Source organism: Strix aluco, chromosome 5 (assembly GCF_031877795.1).
Source record: "Strix aluco isolate bStrAlu1 chromosome 5, bStrAlu1.hap1, whole genome shotgun sequence".
Lineage (NCBI taxonomy): Eukaryota > Metazoa > Chordata > Aves > Strigiformes > Strigidae > Strix > Strix aluco.
In genome coordinates this window covers 9,190,155-9,210,270 of record NC_133935.1, presented here as the reverse complement: position 1 = coordinate 9,210,270, position 20,116 = coordinate 9,190,155, and the positions used below count along the sequence as shown (strand labels likewise).

Here is a 20,116-nt window from a genome sequence, read left to right as displayed (position 1 = left end):
GTTGGTACCTGAGCTCAGGTGTTTGCAGGTGAGAACATCTTGCCTGCTAGGGATACCCAAAATGATGTAGCAGACCTGGTTGAGGGGGATGCAGGGGGCTATAGGACACGTCCTGCTTTGGGGTTGTTGACAGTTCAGGAGATTGCCATAGTCCTGTACATCCACTTTCACAGTTTTTTATGCTGCTGTGATAATCTGTTTGCTCAGTGCCATCCTTAGCAGAGTGGGAGGGGGTGTAGTAAATGCTCAGGGTGATGGGATACTGCCCTAAAGCCAGTAAATAGCAGCTTGTGTTTCTAAAACATCTTATGATTCTTACATTCATTAAGCAGAGGCTTTCATGGTGAGGGTGGAGTGGCTAATCTGATACTTATCTGTGCAAGCAGTTGAAAGGAGATTCTAATTACTTAACCTTTACTGTGGGCTCCCCACACTCCAGTTTACTCATTGCTCGGGGGTGAAATCCCGACCCTTACAAAGTCAGTAAGAGTTCTGCCAGAGCTGCCTGCATTTCCTCTGAAGCCTGGCAACATGCAGCAGCAGTGCAGTTTTTTGTTCATGTGTCCATAGGCTCAGGCGCTTCATTGCAGCCCCTATGTGTCATGTGGTTTCAGGTTTAGTGTGCTACCAGCTGCAGACTTTACTAATTTTATTTATTTATTATTTATTTTATTCAATCACATACCCTAGTGGCTTCCCAGAAACCTTTGGGGCTGATGATTGTTCAAAGTTGAAGGACAGTGATGGTTTTAGCTGGTTTTTGATATTATGGTAGCATTGCCTGGGGCTGAGCCTGAGGCTTTGGCCTTCCTGGAGGGTGACTTACAAAGCAAACAGCAAGTACCAGCTCTGCAGAAAGGGGTGTCTTTCTCCCATGAACCGGTCACCCCACCCTTGTAAGGTCAGGTGTTTCACCAGTTTGAATTGCAAACCATCCTTATTCCTGTATGTATAGTTGCATAAGCTTTCGCATACATAACTGGCTCCCAAACACAAGGCAGTGATTGCTTCATAAACCACAGGCACCTTGTCCTGCTCCCCTCTGGTTGCTGCTCCCCTCTAGATCCCATCTCTAGTTGCTGCTGCCGTGCCCGCCTGTGAAATGCGAAGGGTGTGCTTGGTAACTGTGATGGGGATGCCCTGTGCTGGCTCAGCACCGAGTGTCGGCTCTGCTATGTATTATTCATGGGGTTTTGTACAAGCTGATGGTGTTCCAAAGTGAAAGGAGGAATTTTGGCAAACAATTACTCCTCCTGTAAAAAGCATACTAATCTTTGCAAATACTGAAGCAAATGGAGGAGGCGTTTTTTAAGGTCTTCAAAATATTCTTGCCAAGTGTATTGGATAGTATTCAGTGCAACTGCTCAGAAAAGTAAGCTCATTGGCGTTTCTGAAATGATGTGTCTGACCCTTGAAGGCATCCGATGCCAAAGGAATGGTGGCTCACAGAGAAAGCAGTGGAAAAAATGGTCTTTTGGGTGAAACATTTTATACTGCTTATATAGCTGCAGTACGTGGTGCAGGAGCCTGTTTAGATAGTAGGTCTCGCAGAAATGGGGGATTACGTGCTTGTATGGGGTTATGCATTTGCAATTGAAATACTCAGTCTCCCATCTCAAGAAGTCCAAACCAGTGTCATTACAAGAAGCTCACTGCTCATATACTATATGGTAGTGACTAATTAGCTGCTGGTGTTTTGTTTCTTAAGTACTGGAGGAGTCCAGACTGGGTTAGTAGAGATGTTGTACTGGTGCCGTTGGGCTTTTGGGCCATGCCCATGTCATGGTTGCTGAAGGGGAAGTTGTCTGTCATAGCTGGGTGTTTGGGGAGGGGGGGGTGACAGTAATGAATGAAGGAAATTACAGGCTCTGGAAAAGCATATTAAGCTATGAATCACTGAATCCTCTTCTGCTGCTATCAGCTGACAGGCCTTTTTCCGTAAAATAGAACCCGTTAATGTGTTCTTTGTCATTTTCAGTGACTCAAAGGCTTAGACCTTCTGTGAACTCTCAGTCTGATAGGGGATTGTGCCTGTTTTTAGCCAAACCCATTTTTTGCATGAGTTAGTACTCCTGTGCATGTCCAGAGTCCATGTTTATAGCAGTGCACATCCCTTCCCCCTTGAGTTATGCCTCTGCCATCTTGAGTACTTGCTGGTAGCTGCACGAGGCATATTGTGGTTAGACTGGGTACCATCAAATCGACATCTCTCCGAGTTTCCTCACTAGGCAGCACTACCAACACGTTCATCATGCTCTTTTCTTCCATCAAATTCCCCATGACCTCTCAACTTCTTGCTTGTATTGAGACACTGAGGGCTGCGTGTATTATATTTATTTGCACATAGCAGAGAAGGAAGATGATACTGGCATTTTAAAATTTTATTTTCTGTATCTGAGTACCTCCAGTCAAAGAGTATGATAGAAAACCTTTCTCCTCCACATCGCTAGTTCCAGGGCAGCATAGCTTAGATCAGGGTAATCTCGAGCTGATGGGTACTCTGCGTGAAATAAATACACCGTGTCAGCTCTAACATCTCTCTGCCAAAAAAATCACAACTCGCACTGAAACTTTTATGGTCACTGTGACAGTGGAATAGCATGGCTGAGCACAGTGTGCTCTTGTGCAATTTTCCTGTTGCGAAGTCGATAAAATTCCCCTTCATGGCCAACAGGGAGAGTGGTGGTGAAAATCACAGATAGGTGAAGGTGTGAGGTGCACATCAGTCCGCTCACTAGGGAAGGACGGGGGGATACAGCTATTGCATCAGCCACAGCTCGCCATGCCGTCAGCACACGTGTTGTCTGTCCAGCCCGTGGATGCACGCCAGTAAGCAGCATCTGCTGTTGCTTGCCCAATGGCAGGACCACAAAGACCACTTCAGGTAACTGGGAGAGACCTTGCGATAGGCATGAGGAGGTGGATCTCCATTTCTTCTATTGGTTGTGGAGTGGCTTGCTTCACGTTCACTGTTTTTGTATATTTTTTTGGTGGTGGTTTTGAGGATTTTGAAGGTTTGCAATTGATTTTGGCAGGACCAAGTTTTTCTTTCATCTATATCCTAATAAAAATAAATGTAAAGCTGTAGTTGGTGATTTGGGACCTTAGTTTCTATGTTTAGTGGGATCTAATCTTCTGATTCTTCTTTTTTTTTGTAATATATAGCCTAAACAATCAAATCCATCCTGCGTTCCACTTGGTTGTGCACCACTTAACTGCTTGGTGCTAGCAGAATATATCCTAATTTAGTTGAATTGTTGTTACTTCTATGCCATTTTAAGCAGCAGTGATTGCCACTCATTATCATTAGGCTAAAACGATTGCCTTTAGAAGGATCCTAATAAGGAGGACGTCCCAATTAAGTAGAATGTGTTGTGCTAAGAAACTCCTTACAAGAAAAGATGTCACAGTCATGTGTTGTAATGTAATTCTATTATCTCGTCTTCCTATAACATCTGCTCTAATATCTCACAGACGTACTCTCTGCTTTGGATGGTGATCATCTGTTCTGGCTTTTGATGAAATCAAATCCAACTCAGCTGGGATACTGCCCTGAAAACGATCACACGTCTTTGGAAAAAACTGCTCTGCAGATATGCAGTTATTTCCAATTGCAAGGAGCCAGAGACAAAACTGCTCAAAAACCTCCAAACTTGGCCAGATGAAATAAAAAATTTGCCCTTGCGTAGCTCAGAGGATTATTCTTCACAGTTGTTCTGGGAGTGAGGTTCCTGCTGGTGAGAACCCAAAATCTGCAGAGTTTGTACAACTTCAGTTTGTCATGTGTCAGTGGTTGCTGCCGTTGATCATTTTTTGGCAGATTTTGTTAGGCTCTCAGTTCTTTCATTTTTAAGCATTATTTATTTGCTCTTCTACTGATTTTTCCAGGAGAGAAAGGGTGATCTCTTGTGGTTAAACTGCATAACTAGAGGCCTTATGGTCTTTTCCTGGTTTTCTCAGACATTTCTTATTTCACCTTGAATTAGTTACTAAGCTCTCTAATGCTTTACTTTCACTTCATCTATAAATTGGACATAAACATTACCGTACCTGCTTAACACCAGTGTCTTGAGGCTAAGTGTAAAAGTGCTTATTAATGTCTTGGGGTAGTAGGTGTTAGATGCATACAAAGTAGTGGCCCTTTAGTCTCTTGCATGTGATTCCTGTGTGTGTTCCACCCTTCCTCATTTGGGCTGCTCTGCCTACCCTAAGACTCCGATTCTGGAAACTTTTTATCACCACCTAGCTCTCCCAAGCGCTTTGCATTTTCTCTATGTAAAGCCACTCCCTGTTATTTAAGCGGGCTGGAATGTGTGGAAAGAAGACACTTTGCACTCCTTGCCTTGAATGCTTTCCAGGTCTTCCGTTAATTGAAAGCACTGGCTGATATGATTAGCTTTAAGGTTTTCCCTGTAGTCTCATTTCTGTAAGGAGAAGTCAAGATGTTTTCCATCTGCCTAGCCGGTCAGGTTGACAGGTTGAGCTAAGGAGTCATGGTGCAGGTTGCTTCAAACAACAGAGACTACGGGGTTTCTTTCCAAGTTTGAGCTTCTACGTGGTGGTTTGTGTCACTTCCTATTCACTCCTGTGTGTTGCTGTTGGGATGCTGAGCTCGTGGTGCTGGTGTTCCCACACTGTGCTTCAAAATCTGGTGTGTACCTGGATGGTGCATCATCCTCACACACTCATGGTTGCCATGATCGCACAATGTGGGGACAAGAGAGTTTTTCTGGATGTCAGCATACTAACCATGTGGGGTTTGCACCTCGTGAAACATTTTGATATTGCAAAGGCAGATGATAGTACTTTTGTCCTTTTTACTTCTTTCCTATAGGTCTTTGTGTTGTAGATCTCAAGAATGCTCTCTGGTGCTGAGAAATATTTTGGTATATGAGTTTGTGGAACAAAAGGGATTTTTTTTTTTTGATTGGATGTTTTGTGAGCCCTTGAACTTCACATGATTCTTTATGAGAGCAGGAAACTGGACTCAAAGACCTTCTAGTCCCATGTTTCTGAGTGAAAAATAAAATTATGATGATTGAGTGGATTTCCTACACCTAAATATAGTCCTCCTAGGTAAGGTTGGCATTTACTTGAGCAATGTAATGTGCAATACCACATTTTGGGGACTGTTCAGGGTTAATTACTATTTTCAAGCTCATTTTGTACAGCAATTTGCCTGATATCTGTCCTGCACACTTAATTTCTATAAACTCTTAGTAGGATTCAGCTATTCCTTGCAGTGGGAGTATAAGCTGTTTTGCAGATATGTACATTTGCTTAAGATGTAATAGATCGATAAAGAGGGAGGTCAAAGATACTTTGAATTATTTTCTCTTGAAAGTAGGCGCGCTTAATTAAATGAAAATAACAAGAGAGCAGCAAAACCTTCATGCGTCTATCCAGACTCTAAATTAATACATATAAAGAAATCTGGCACTCTTTCCAAAGGAATGAATGGTGAAATGTGCAAAAAATATCTTATAGTCTTTACAGCGCTTACATTTCTAAGTCATAACAAACACATTTGGGTTGGATTTCTGCTAGATGCCTCAGCATGGATCATTTGAATCACATTGTCCAGTGGGAATTTTTATTAATTTAATGTCATTGGAAATTTGTTTTGGTTTACACCATGGGATGTGGATATTAAAGGAGAGGGAGGAGGCAAAGAATTTGAAACAAGGATGACATTAAGTATTGCAGACCCATGAACATAGGCAGTGCAGACTTATTGCTTGCCTTGGTCTGTCAGTTTGGATATAGATATATATATATATAAAAACTGAATCCAGTGATAGTTGAGGTATCATTTGGTCTTGGTGAATTTGCTGTATACTCAAGTAATAGCTTGATTAAATGTCTTCCAACTCCTTGAAATACAAGTAAAAACTTCAAATATGGGAGGTCTATGGTATCGAAGCATGTTTACAATAGGTGAGAAGAGGAAGGTTGAAGCAGTAACTTCAGACCTGCAGTAACTTGAACTGCAAGTTTAGGTTCTGTCTCTCTCATTTTCTTTCTCCTGAGATAGACTCCCACTTGAAAATGCTGCTTTAGGTGGCAAAGCTGGTCTGGGACCAAGCTATGGGATGTTTGAGGATGCAGCCTTGCCCCAAAGTTTACTGCCCGTTTCAAATAAACAGACTTGCCATTTTATTGCTTTCCACATTGTGTAGTCATTCATTATGATATACAAAAGACTGCTTGCCTCTGTTTTTGCTGTTTTGCCTTTTGATCTGCCTTTGCATGATGCTAATAGCTGTGTGGTGCCAAGAGCAATACATGGTCCATGGAAAGTCAGCAGCCTCCTGTGCTGGAGAGAAAGTGAAGTCTGACTTGGACTGAAGTACAGGCACCATTGGGGCCAACACTTCAAGAATCAAATGTTTTGCAACAGCTGGTATATACATAAGTGCAGATATCTGTCTAAATAGAGGAACAGTGGAGGGGGCTTAGATCTTTTAATAATTCCTCCGTAGTTAGGTGAGATCTGGACTACAAACCCCATATTTCTTCTGCCCTGAAAGCTGAAGAGGTCACACAACCACTGTTTCCCCTGGTGTTGGAGTTGCTCTTGGCCATCAGGTCCTTCAGGCTATTTTGCTGGGGAGGCACTGAGGAACAGGGACAAGCTCTGCTGGGGCTGCTGCCAGGCATTGAGTTTGGCAGGCCGTGATGCATGTGCACTTCTGTCACGCTGCAAGGACAGCATGGGGAGCTCCGTGGCAAGCTCTGAAATGAGTGTGCAGGAATGTATGAATATTTGTGCCAAAATCTGTCTTGCAGTGAAGGGTGGTGCATCAACCAAGACCAAGAGGTGGAAATGTGCATGGGGAAACTGGAATAGAGGTGCCATGTATCCCTGGCTTCAGATCAGTTTGCATGAAGGTTTAAAATAACTGCTTCTTTTATAAGTTTGGGCATTTTCAGTCTTCACTTTGTCATTTTGTGCAATAGTTCTTTGATTTGGGATTTTCAAGTCCTTGGGGATTGAGCTCTGGCTTGTGTTTCAGCTGAGCCCAGAGGGCAGGAAAAATGTGGAGTGTATTAATTGTAGATGGGATTTTTCCTATGATGTTTTTCCTCTAGAGATTTGGGAGGGGGAGCATTAAGAGTTTGTCACTGTGATTTTTTTTTTTTTTTTTTTTTTTTTTGGCATCCTGCAGATTTTAAAATATATTCTCTGTGTTTCTCTTCAGTATTTTACCTACAAACTGTAGGTTACCCTGAGACCAATGGCAAAGTGAATAAAGCAATTTTGGGTATGGCCCATTCTGGATATGCAGACAAGTCCTACACAGATCTCTGCCCCAAGGAGGGTACAGTTGAGGGGAAGCACCAAAAAAGGTGACAAAATCCAAAAACACTTGAGCGCCTTGGTTGTCTTGCCTTGCTCCAGTGGTTCACAGCAGTCATAGATGCAACATATGGCTGCTGTGCGTTGCCGGGTGGCACAGAGCAGCCAGAGGCTTATCGAGTGAGTCTGGCCCCGTATTAATTGGGCAACAACTGACTGCCCAATTTCCACTCTAGTGAATTGGAGGGAAGAAGAGGGATAAAATAATGGGCAAAGAAGCGTACAGGGTTGAGTAACCGTGCAGAAAGGAAGGACACTGAACAGTGCCAGTTGAGAGAAAAGACAGATGCTGCCATTCATTTCTGAAGATACTGCACAGAAATCTTTGGTGTGGAATGACATAGCATCAGCAGTGACAGCCAGAAAAGCCAGGGGAAAAAGCCCTGTTTTTCAGGCCGTTGGAAACTTGGGATCCTCACCTGTTTGTCAAGTTCAACACAGTATGGCTGAAGCCATGGCTTGAAAAGTAAGTGAATAATACCGATAGGCAGAGAATGAAAATAAGGAAGTTGAACTGTAGCCAAAGCAGTGAAAGCTGGTGGTGGCTATTTAAATGTTTCTATTTGTAATTCTAAAAAAGATACTTATAATCACAGATTTTTTACCTTTTTTCCCCTCCCTCAATTTGGTATGCTCTCTTCTTGTCAGGGAACAATTCCCTCCCATAGTCTTTCATCAGTAAGTTTGAGCTTTACATCAAACACTGATAAAGAGAGAGCGGGTTTTTCTTCTAAAAAACATTTTATTCACTTTTCTTTAATCATATTTGCGGGAAACAGTTGAAGATAGAAAATTGGCAGAGTTGCATGCCCTAGCCACAGAATTACCTTTCTCCATACTGGCAAAAACCAGATCTGGTCCAGGAAAATTATGGGAGTTATAAACAAATCTTCCATCACCCCACTGGTCACCTGCTGTGGTCAATTATAGTTTTGAAGCTGGCATGTTATTATCAGATGTTTGGCTACTGCCTGTCTTTACTAATCTCCAACCCAAGTAAAACCCTTTGGCGTGACATATCCTATAATTTGCTAAGTTTTCGAACAATGGTGCATTTTGCATTTCATTTGCACTTTCATCCAAGAACCTAAGAATACACTCCCCTCACTAAAGAACAGAGTAATTAATCATCAGTTCTGTTTGTAAGGGAAAGGCCTGGCTGTGGGAACAGAGTCATAGACAAAGTAGAGGATAAAATGTCTATATCCCACTGCTTTAATCACTCAGACAAATAGCTCCTGTAGATATTATGATTTTAAACACTTTGAATCTTATTTGTAAAGGTATTTTAAACCAGTATTTTTTCCACATTTAAAGTGTGTTTTCACTCAATATTTATTGTTGGATATTCATTTTCTAAAGCTGCCATAAAGCTATTTGTGCTCTATTTCTTGTTTTTAGAAATCTTTTTGAGTATTACATCAGTTACACATCTGTTTTCTGCAGGGAAGACTCTTCCAATTTTGCCTTAATTTCTATCCATTAAAATTATAAAAAATAATCTAAATAAATGAGAAAGATTTCCAAGAGACAGTACTTATTAAAATATGCAGGCATGTCTGCATTTTAAATCCAGGTGGTGTACTTCTCAAGTTGAGTACTTCCCCAGAATATAAATGTTGATCAGCGCATCGTTTATGCAAGTCGGCCACTGAGCGATGGCAGGAGAATTTGGAGAGCTTGTTTGATAAACTGGTGTTGCTTTTTATCCCTTACCTCTCTGCTTTTCATTCTTTCCTCCCTGTTGCTGTGTCAGATGTCCTGCACTTTCTCTCTGGGGTGCTTCCTTGCGAGTTGTGTTTTTCTGTTGTGACCTTCCACACATGCATACGGTTTTACTGTGGTCGTTACAACCCCGGGACCAGAGCCAGGGCTGGGATTAAGGCTGCTCCTGTGCCTCTATCTCCAGCATTCAAACAGGCTATTAGGGAGTTTGTTCTGGTGGTGCTATTGCGTGCGAAGGGTGATCCTGGTTTAGGTTGCTATCTTCTGGTCATGGTGGACAAGACTTTTGTTCCTGGTTTTCCCAGTGTATATCCGTTTTTTGTTTTGAACGTGCTTACTGAACCTGCATTGTCTTTCTCCTCCCAGGGTGGGTGTTTTTAGGTCCATGCTACAAATACAACTTTTAGACTAAATTGTTTGCAGGGAGGAGATGGATGTGAGGAGGGAATCCAAAGCAGTTTGGTGGAGCTAACAAGGTGGCTGAGAAGCATCCCTTCTCAGGCGTGTTACCTGGTTTTGTGATGCTCCAATGCAGTGATGTTTGCAGGGCTGTTTCATAACTGAAGTAAACTGGGATTAAGGTGGCTATTCTGCCCAGGAATGTTATACCTATTGGTAGAATTATTGATCACTAGAGTTAGACACCATATATATGCTGAGCTTGGAAACTAGATAAGTTCTTCCCCCTGAAGAAAAACACTAAATACATACCTCCTCCTTAATGTATTTTGTAAAGTCTGCATGGCCCGTAAGGGCAGGAAATCTCTCTTGTGCTTAAAAGCAAGGAATAGTAGAAGCTAATGGAAAAAAATTAATTTCCTACTCTGGCTTTTTTCAAAGGTAATTGTTGCATATCACACAATTGGCGATAAGATGAAATTTAATCATCATGAAGAGGTACAATCCCACTGCCTCCAGCAGGTCACCACCTGTGTGTATCCCAGCAGGATTGGGAACGTGATGCTGTGGAGAGCATGTCCATAGCTGGCTGTTTATAGACCACAGGGAGGGAGGAGAGTTTGCTCTCCAGGCTGGAGTTCCATGCATCTGTTACCCAAGGATGGTAATGCAGCATTTGCTCTTGTAAATAACTTCTGTTTTTTTAGCATGACAGTGATTTTGATTAATAAACGTGTGCCCGCTATCTATGCCTGAGGGTTTAGATGTCATGGCAGATAGTGACTTTTGTGCCTGAATGAATGTGTATGTAAATTATTTTATGTCAGTAGCTTTACTTATGTCCTGCCCCACAGAAATTCACAGCTGTAAGGGCTTCTGCATAATGGACTTTTGAAGCCCAAGCAGTTCAAATGCCAGGAGTTGTATTTACAAAAGAAATTCAATAAGCCCATCAATGACACTGCAAGCATGTTGACGCTGTCCGTTACTTTGGCAATTGTCAGTCGAATTGCCCTTACAGGAAAATCCTGTAAATGTCTGCCTCATATATCATTTTAAAGCCAATCTTTAAGAATTCTGTCACTGAGATACTGTTTTCTAATAAATTTGTATGGGTTTGGAGTAGTTTCTAGGAGACTTCTTTGGAATCCTCTTGACCTCCTCCTTCGACAACTCTCTAGAATTTTCTGTAAGAATTATCTCTAGGTGACATCGTAAGTGACTTGAGGATATTCAGAAGAGCTAACAAGGGCCACTTCCAAGATCATGAGTCATCTGTGACATTGAGTTATAGATGTTAATTGTCTTTGAGGTCTGCACACACAGGCTTCATCTTGGAATGGCCCCAAAACAATGTGGTGGTGGCAGCAAAGTCATCCATGCTGGCTAAAATTACATTGGGCTTCTCCTTTCTTTTTATCCATTATAGGTGTTCTCTGCCTGCCGGACAGCTTGAACCTTCACAAAGACCAGCAAAGGTCAAACAAGCCTGGGGAAGTGCAGATGTTCAGCCAGTCAGAGCTAAGGACCATTGAGCAGTCTTTACTTGCTACGCGTGTGGGGAGCATTGCTGAACTCAGTAAGTACAAGGTTGTTGATAATGCTTGTGTTTCTTTCCTCAGTGTAAAGCAAAGCTGCTTGCATTGCCTGGTTGTGCAGAGGAGAGATGAAGGGGCGCATGTAATGTTGAAGGAGACGTTGGGTCAGATCTAGCCATGCTTAATGTTCCACGGCCAGTTAGAAAGCTGAAGCCATAGGAGGAAAGAAGTCTCAGGCAGTCTCATAGCAATGCCTATGACCTGTTTGAATACACTGCTCTCATTTTTAAAGGTGAAAGATGCTTTATTTCATCTTCTGTACGTTGCATTTGAGAGCACCTCACAGCTTGGCCAGACTTGCAAATGTCTGTCGTATTGGTGTCCTGTCTCATTTCACTGGGATGCCTGTTTTGAGATGGGCAGGCAAAAAGCTGAAGGTTGCAATAATTGAAGGAAATACTGTCACAGATTTAAAGCAGAGCTAGTTTGACCTGTGTTACAGAGGGTCCTTCACCCTGCCTTTCCTTCTCCAGTTCCAGCAGAGGAAAGACCACAGCTCAAACCTGCACCAGAGGAATTTGTGCCTGGAAGATAAATTATTTGCTGTTAATCAAAACAATTTTTGAGAAATGTGAGAATCTATGATGTCTGTCAGAATCTGAAAGCTTTGGTTTCAGCACATATAAATTGTAGGAGGCAAATGCCATGTGAATCCTCATATGACATGGAGATAAAGTTACCAGAAGTGCCTTTTTTTTTAAATTATTATTAAATTAAAATAGAAGCCTTCCAATCACATGTTTAATGGTATAGTTAGAGATGTGAAGCTATGGGTGGGAAAACAGAAGCATTCAGACAAAAAAGGGTTTGTTTTCCCTGAGGTCTGTCAGAAATACTGTCAAGTTTTTTTTTTCCTGAGGTCTGTTATGAATTTTGGGGGAGTAATTGAAAAGATTCAAATCTATGAAGAAACAGGCTGCCCAGCTTTCTGTTGTTCTTATTACTGAATTCTGTGTTTCCAACATTGTAAAAAACATGCATAGGTATCTTATGTTCATTTTCCTGGCATTTTCTGTAGCAATGGGAGTCTCCTCTGTAGCTCTATCATATCATCAGGGCTCAGTTTACGTGCTGTTCATGAGCCCTTTGGATGTACCGTGGATGTTTGTCTACAAGCCACAGTATGAATTTCTGTTTTCAGCTTGCTAATTTTTCCATGCTCTGGTGAAACGTCAACAAGCCAAGAGCACTTACATGCCGTAGCGTGAAGTGTTGCTCCATCTCTGGAATCAGGTGTTTGGTGTTATTCAAATTAAGTAATTTATGCTTATTTATTTCATGCGCATCAAACACACAACAGTACTGTCTGTATGCCAACTAAATTATGCATGATACAGTTCTCTTAAAGTACATATGGTATGGTTGCGTTTTAATAAAAAGTAATCTGTGGATATTTCAGGGTTGGTTTTTTTTCATTCTGGATTTTTTTGAACCTCTGTACATAACCCAAAAGGGCAGGCTCCTTAATCACTCCCCCCTTTTAAATTTGATTTCCAGCAATCTGTCATCTTTAAGTAGTCCTACCTTAGATTCAAATGCTTGGTTGACAGGGTTTGCTTTCTGTGTGTCTGTTGACTGCAAACACAGGTAAAACACTCTTCAGGGTGGCCAGCTTGAAGAAAAGAGTGCATCAGTGGGAGTTAGATGCAGCTGTCAGAAAGGTTGGCACCTCCACAGCACACTGGTAGCCCTCCAGAAAGCCCTCTGGACAACCATTGAGGGTGCCTCCCCAGCCACTGCAAGCAGATGCATGTCAGGGAAGAAGCAGTAGGAGTGGTAATTGGCAAAGCTTGCAAGGCTAGATGCTCAGCTGCGTGGAAATCTTTGCTGTGGAGCAGTGCTGGTGCAGAGTTCAAAACTGAGTTGTGAAACATGGAGGGAGGTACAGCATGTTGATGGGCAAAAACCTGTGAATTTGGGGAAAATCACGAAATGGAAAGAAAATGGAGGGGTTGGGGGGGTACAAGGGGGTTTGTTCTTCGTTCAGTGCTTTTGTATCTGTCTCTGGCATCAGCGGAGGCTCTGACGTGGAGGTTACAGCAAAGTCTCTGCTGTGGAGGGAGGCTGGGGAACCACAGCATGGGGGCAGGAACACTGAGCAGCAGGGAGAAGCCAGGGGGGAACACCTGGGGATCAGAGCTCGTTGGCAGAGAGGGAGTAGGCGAAGGAGGATTTATCACTGCTCCCGTGGTGTGAGGGGGATGGAGAGCTTTAGAAGTGGCGCAGTGGAGGGGAAAGAGGATATGGCAAGCTCAGGTGTGGAGAAAGTGCGATATGAGGGAAAGGTTGGGTAAATAAAAGCCCCTGCTCTTGGAGGGATGAATAAAAGTGATGAGGGAGAGACTCTCTGAATAGGAGTGAATTAAGAGGATAGCACTTGTAAAGAGGAGGAGGAGGAGATGGCAACCAGGAGTGAGTGGCAAGGACTGAAGCTTGGCCTGTTGGACCAACAGAGAGGGCAGTCCCCGTGCATGTGTCTGCAGCATCCCACCAGCTTGCAGCATCTCAGGAGCCAGGACTTCATTTCTGTTCTCTTCAAAAGAGCACAAAAAACAAGGGCAAAGAGTGATCTTGCAATAAAGCAATTTAATTTTATCTCAGGAAAAGAAAAAATGTAGCAATTCTAATTGAATGAGATTTTATATAGTTTATTGACATTAATAATTTAAGCATTGCAAGTACACAGAATAACTAGCATTAAGAAGTGCCCGCATGTGGAGGAAAGGCTTTCCCTGTTCTGGGTTCTGCCCAGCATCCTCACACGCAGCAGTGTTGCCGACTGCTGGAAGTTTTGAAACTGGGAAATCAAATCTGTCCCCTGGGAGACAACAGCTGGCAAACAGGGCCCGTTCACTGCCCAGCGCCTGTATTTCAGCTCAAATCTTCTTAGTTTCTTCGTAGTCTGTCCCAGGTGAAAAACAGATAACCAAGATGAAAAGCCTTGTGTCTTGTGGTACCTTCACTTTGCCCTACACGTGATGGCCCTCATTTGTCTGCTCCCTTCATTTTTTCATGTATGGTGTTGGGGTATTAGAAAAGACTGTTTAGATGATCTGTGTCTCCCTGGGGGGTGACAGAGGTGAGAGAAAACTGAGGAAAGGGGGGATGGTGGACACAACCATGGAGGGAGGGCAGCACCCTCTGTGAATGCTGCAGAGGAGGAGGTTGACCCAGGCTGCCATTGAGGGGTCCTCATTGCTGGGCAGGTGCAACCAGACTCGCGGATGCTGCTCTAGTACCCTTCAAACCCTGCTTGTCTGGTGCTTCTGCTCTCATCTCCCGGGCTTAGCAGACAGCAGACACTGGCCAGCACTGCTGGCCCTGGGGCACTCTCCTCAAAATAGGAAGAGATGATGTTGCTGACTTAGGGGAAAAATCAAAGGAAGGTTTCATCTCCAGGACTTTGGCAGAGAATGTAAATAGAGACCTAATTCTGCAATGCAATTACAGCGGTAATGTGTGATTCCAAGGAAAAGGCTTGAAAAATTAATGTGAAACCTTATTCATTAAAATATAATGAACATGGCACAAAGTTAAGGAACAATAATAAATCTGGCCTATGTTATATTGGCATTTAGTATTCAGGAATTGTAATTGCCTACTACAGTGTGTTTTAAAATAATGTAATTTCATTTGAAATGCTTATTATATAGAGAACATTGAGAAGAACTGAAGCACAGAAAAAATAATAGGATTTTAAACAGTAGCCTGACAGCATTTCACTGTTTAATCTTAGAGAAAATACTTCACAAGACTTTTTTTTCCAATTTTTTTCTTTTTTTTTTTCCCCTTTTTTTTTTTTTCAATTTTTGCTGAAGTTTTCTGTATTTCCATACCAGATCTAGAGGAGAAGGGGAATAGATCTGTTTGGGTTTTTTTCAGAAAGGTTTGGGGTTTCTTCTAGATTTCTAGTTCTTCTCTTTTATTTCCTTCCCCTTCAGACAGGGAAAAAATAAGTAGACTGAATAGAAAAAAAAAGGAATATTAGGGAGAGCTTTGGCTGTTGAGAGATCCCATGAGACTGCATTTTGACCTTTGAATATTTTTCCTAACTTCTTTATATGCATGTTTGCAATCCACAAACATTTATGTTATGTTTAACTGCATAACACTCCGACACACCTATTCATCACCCATCTAAAAATACCACTGCCAGCTTGGAGACCCGATGCAGAAGGGATGAGGCTTACAACTGGAGGTCACTGATGTTTTGCTTGATGAAGGAGGACCCTCTTTCTCTAGCGTGTGCATGTAGGTGTTGACAAAGAAGAGCAGAGTCTTAGGGTGCACTGGGCACCAATCCTATCACCAAGAAATATCCCTCCCTTACTGTCTTGGGGTGAAGACCGTAAGGTGTTAGTGTACAGCCAAGCTGGGACAACCACCCCATGCTGAGGCGCATGCATAGGGCGGCAGAAGGGTTGTGTCTCTCGAGCCACACAGAAGGATAAACTGTGGCTTAGGATGTCATCTAAACCATGTCTTCGGGTTAGGGCAGAAGACTGTTTGGGGCTTGCTTTGTGTCCAAAGATGGCCAGTCCACTATGGCTTCCTGGGTGAGAAGTTTGCCACTCAGTCTTGTGCAAACCATGGTGACCAGTAGTGATGATATTACTCTGAGCGTTAACCATAATGAGTAGGCAGTTTTATTTTACATAGGATAATCTGAAGATGCAAATGCGACTTATCACTGCTGATCTTGGAGCCTTTTAGCCTTTGAATGGTGTTTAACTTAGAGCAGCTTCCAGATGTAGTGTTCAGGCTGGTATTTCCTCCATGTCACCGCTTGGGTCTCAGCAAGGTTTTCCTTTTTTGCTGTTGGAAAAATGCCACCCTTCCCCATCATCCTCTCTTTGCCTCCACAATGCTGAATGTATATATTTCCAAAATAACATCCTCCCAGTAGATCTTTGCACACTTTTAGGGATGAAAGGAAGGGTTATTGCTCAAGTATAGGTAGGAATGTGATTGCACATACCAATACTATTTTTCATTTCTCCTCGCAGCCCCAGCTGAGGACATGATGAAAGTCGACATCCCCTCCCTTGCCTTTTCATCTAGTCTCAATCCTCTGCAAGCAACAGGAAGGCGCGCTGCAGGAGCCACACAAATTGATTCATGTCCTGTAAATAAGAGGTTAAACCTAGGCTTAGAAGCAAATGCCAGGGTAAAGGTGCTTGCTGGAAGGATGGCATCTGAAGGAGGGTTGTTGCAAGTGCTCTGCTTATTTTAGTGCCAGAACAAAAACCCTGATTGTCAGATATTTTTCTCAGACTAAGCAGCACCGTAGAGAAAGGCCAAAGCTTATTCCCTGTGAATGGTTTGGTTCATGCAGTGCAGTGCTGAGCTAAGCAGAGGTACTAGCTGAGAGCAGCAATTCAAATAGTAGTGTTCCCTTCAGCACAGGGTTTGGTCATAGACTGGCAGCCTGTGTGGGCACTCTCGAGATGTGGTGATTCTTTTCCTAGTTTTTGAGGGCCCTCCACTGGGTTACTGCACAAGATACCTATGTCCTCACTTTCCCAGCTTTTTCTGGGCCTCTTGTTTGTGGTTCCTCCTCGCTGCAATCTGCAGTCATCCGCTCTGTGTGTAAAACCTAAAATGAGAAGTTGTTGAGGTGCCCCTTCACCCCCCAGCAGAGAACACAAGACAGATTAATGCAGTGCTTAAATGCTAGGTAGTTTCTTGCCTCCATTAAGTGCTAGCTGATTGCAGGCTCCCCTAGCTGCTACTCTGTTCCCCTTGCAGCCTCCTCCCAGTGATGGACCTGAGCCTCCATTTGCTCTCCGTGTCTGTGCACAAGAAGGGTTATGGGTTACTTAATAGCCCCAAACTACCCCCTGCTTTCCTTCCCTTCCCCTTAGAAGGGGGGACTATCATAAACCATAAAACAATGCATTTATTTATCAGTGAGAGGGAAACAGGAGGGAGTATAATTTGAAAATACCAGTCCACTCCCTGCTAAGGCTTCACCTTCCCTTTCACTGCCCTGCTGACCAGAGGGGTGGATTTCTGTCTTGGATTACAGGGGCTGAACAGAGGCAGCTATTGCTTGCCTAGGTCCCTGTCTGCTGTCAGCGCTCCTTTGGGGGCTCCTCAGCTTCCCCCACAGGTGAGATTCATCCCCCTTCACCTTCCTGGGGGCCAAGCTGGCATCTGTCCCCACACAGGTGGTTTTGTTCGTCCGGGGCTTCTACCTCATGCATTTAAGCCCACTCAGGTTTGATGCTTAGAGGCAAAAGGCATCACTGTGGTGGGTGGGGGATGCTGGAGCTCCAACCCTCCACCGCCCTTCCCCAGTAGACCAATGTATTGGCTCAGGACTCCTCCACGTACATCACCGTTGAGGTGCAGACTCCTATTCACCCCTGAACTTCTGTGCACCCCAGCATGCTCGGGGTTAAAACAGCATTTTTCTTTCCTTAGGTTTGCAGTACTCCCTGTCCCTGCTGTGAAGAGCACAGGCAATCGGTCAGGCCAGGGTGAGCACTCTTCCGCTGGCCTGCTGAGCCATGGGGGGGTTCTTAAATTCAGAGTTTGAGGACATGGGTCTATATCAGGCCAAAGAAAATCTAGGAACAGTGGTCCATAAGGCAGTGGTGGTCTGCAGAGGGGAAGACTCTGCATTAGGTCGGCAGCTGAATAGTTTATCTGAGTCAAAGCTTGTTTTGTTTGGAGTTGACATGGTTTAAGGAGAATCAAACACAAACATCATGCTTGCCACATTGGATTGGAGATTTTGAGGGTAATAGTGTTGTTACACTAGGTATGTGAACTTGAGAGGGTTTAATTATTATTGTGGCTTTTTTATGGGATCTATCCAATCCTTAATTTCTCGGTGTTCAAAGGTTTTGCAAACACTAAATCGCACACAAACACTCTACTCTGTAATATAAATAGAAGCTTCTTGTGATGGTAAGATAAGTGGAGATAAAAGGTTATAACAATCTGTGGGAGGCCACAGGGAAGCCACTGTCAGGAAATGGGCTGCTCATATCCCAGTCCTGTCTTTTCGTGCTGAATTTAGAGTTTGGGCCCACAGCTCCTTTGTTTGCTCTTCTGTGGGAGAGATGAATGGCTGTTAGAAGAAGAGGTTGCCTGGGGTAGCAAATTCACATAGGGACACAACATGGGTAAGCGGAGATGGCAGAGATGGGGAGGTTTCTGCAAGGTGAGCTCAGTGGTGAATCTGTTGCACGTGCGATGCTCCACTGACTGTGGGTTATGGCACCCCAAGCGCACCCACAGCCTGAGGCAGCTGACTCTTGAATCTGGAATGTACTGTGTGCCAAGAATAGCATAGCTTTATGTTTGAAGATACTTTGCGCTAAAAGCATGTGTACAGTGAAATACGTACTAAACGCTTTCTAGTGTGCACCCACCCTAGCACTCTGCACACTCCTTTCCTAGGATAGGTGGGTCATCTTGAGTTAATGATAGAAAGATCTCCAGTAAGTCATTTGAGGAACGGTTTCACTCAAGCAGTTTTTGCTCGGCTGGCTTCTGAAACACAGAGATTGATGCAACACCAGAGGCAGAGCAAACATGGAGGAACAGCACAGCTGAAATCAAGAGTGTAGGGATGTCTCGGGGCACCTGACTGAGCAGATGGCTGAAGGCAGTCTGCCGTGGTACAGGAGACACACTTCAACTACTCGTATTCACCCGCATTCATGTGCTTACAGGTATATGCCAGGGTGAGCTGCAGCAATGCATCGCTTTGGTGCAGAAACCAGAGGCGATAGGGAGGTAGACAGGGAGAGAGACTTGGCTACAGCATGGGAAGGATGCAGGATGGCCATGGCTACCAGTTAGCAGTCTAACTGGATAGATCATGGTTTGTTATCAAGGTTATAATACATGTCTTCAGTGCTTTCTCCTTAGAGCTGGTCTTGAGCAAAACTATAGATCCAAGACTTTGATACTGAGGTGTGAAATGAATCCAGGTCAAGAAAGTGAGTTTTGGACCTGGCTCAATGCTTCTAAAGGGGCAAGCTTTGGAAACTACTGGCCATGATATGAAGTTGGCGTCTGGAGTGCACCTCCCTGACCCCAATAGTCCTCCTTTTTTCATGGTCTGGACAGGGTACAGGAGGATGTTAAGGGCTCTGAAGGGCAGACATAACTTCAGCCTGTGGCTCTGGCCTGCTTTTTTCAGGAGAAAATGTTCACCCAGGTAGCACAGCAAAGCAGTAATGCTGCTGCTGTCAATATGCCCCACCACAGGGCATGATTCCCCAGAGCAGACTACACATGTTGGAGTCATGGACAGCTGGAAGGATGATCAGACCAGCCTTATCAAACTGATGGGTGCTGCCTGCAGGATGCTGTTGTGCTAGAAACATGGCCTGGTGCTACTTTGCATGGTGCCCTAACGGGGCATCACGTGGGAAGAGGTCTGCGGTGGCAACAGAGGTCCTCTTCTCTCCTCTGGACTTTGAAAGAAAGACATAGGCCAAAGAACTGTGTGGGTTGTTTTCGGTGTGCAAAAATATTGTTAAGTTGTTCTTGTGGTTTTAGGACATGTTTTCGGAACAAAAAAATCTCGAGGTAGGTGTCATAGGGAGTGGCTCTGTAGGGATCGGTCCAGTGTCATTGACCTCTGGGTTGTGGTTGTGCAATCACACACCCAGCTGAATGTTTTAGGCTGTGGAAATTTATCCCTCTGAAAGCAGCGAGCCTGCTCCTAGACAGGCGTGTTTGCAAGATCATGACACACCTTAAAATCCCTCAAAAAGCTTCTCAGAAATGGTCATTGGGTATCTATTGTTTCCTCTTTCTTCCTCCTCTTTTGGCTTTTCTTCTTTCCCACCCCTCCTCTGTTACAAAATTAGAAACGGATATGTTATTTTTTTAAACTTTGGCCTCTAAAATAGTAAGGGCAGTGGTAACAGCTTTTACTGAAGCCAAACACAGTAAAATATGCTTAGCTGCTCACTGTGGAGAGGGCTCGAGCAGTCCAGTTGTGTGCTGTATGTTGTTGAATAAACCACCCCCATACAGACTGGAGCAGCTTAACTTTCTCTGTCACATC

The 20,116-nt window shown here is 43.7% G+C and overlaps 1 protein-coding gene across 3 annotated transcripts in view; it reads left to right on the top strand.

Annotated features, from left to right (window-relative positions):
- ABTB3 (ankyrin repeat and BTB domain containing 3) overlaps positions 1 to 20,116 on the top strand; it is a 181,783-nt gene that overhangs the window by 95,422 nt on the left and 66,245 nt on the right. For all 3 annotated transcript variants that reach the window (XM_074825816.1, XM_074825817.1, XM_074825815.1), the window contains exon 2: positions 10,914 to 11,063. In XM_074825816.1, coding sequence (XP_074681917.1) covers positions 10,914 to 11,063 — 150 coding nt within the window. The remainder of the gene's footprint in view (positions 1 to 10,913; positions 11,064 to 20,116) is intronic.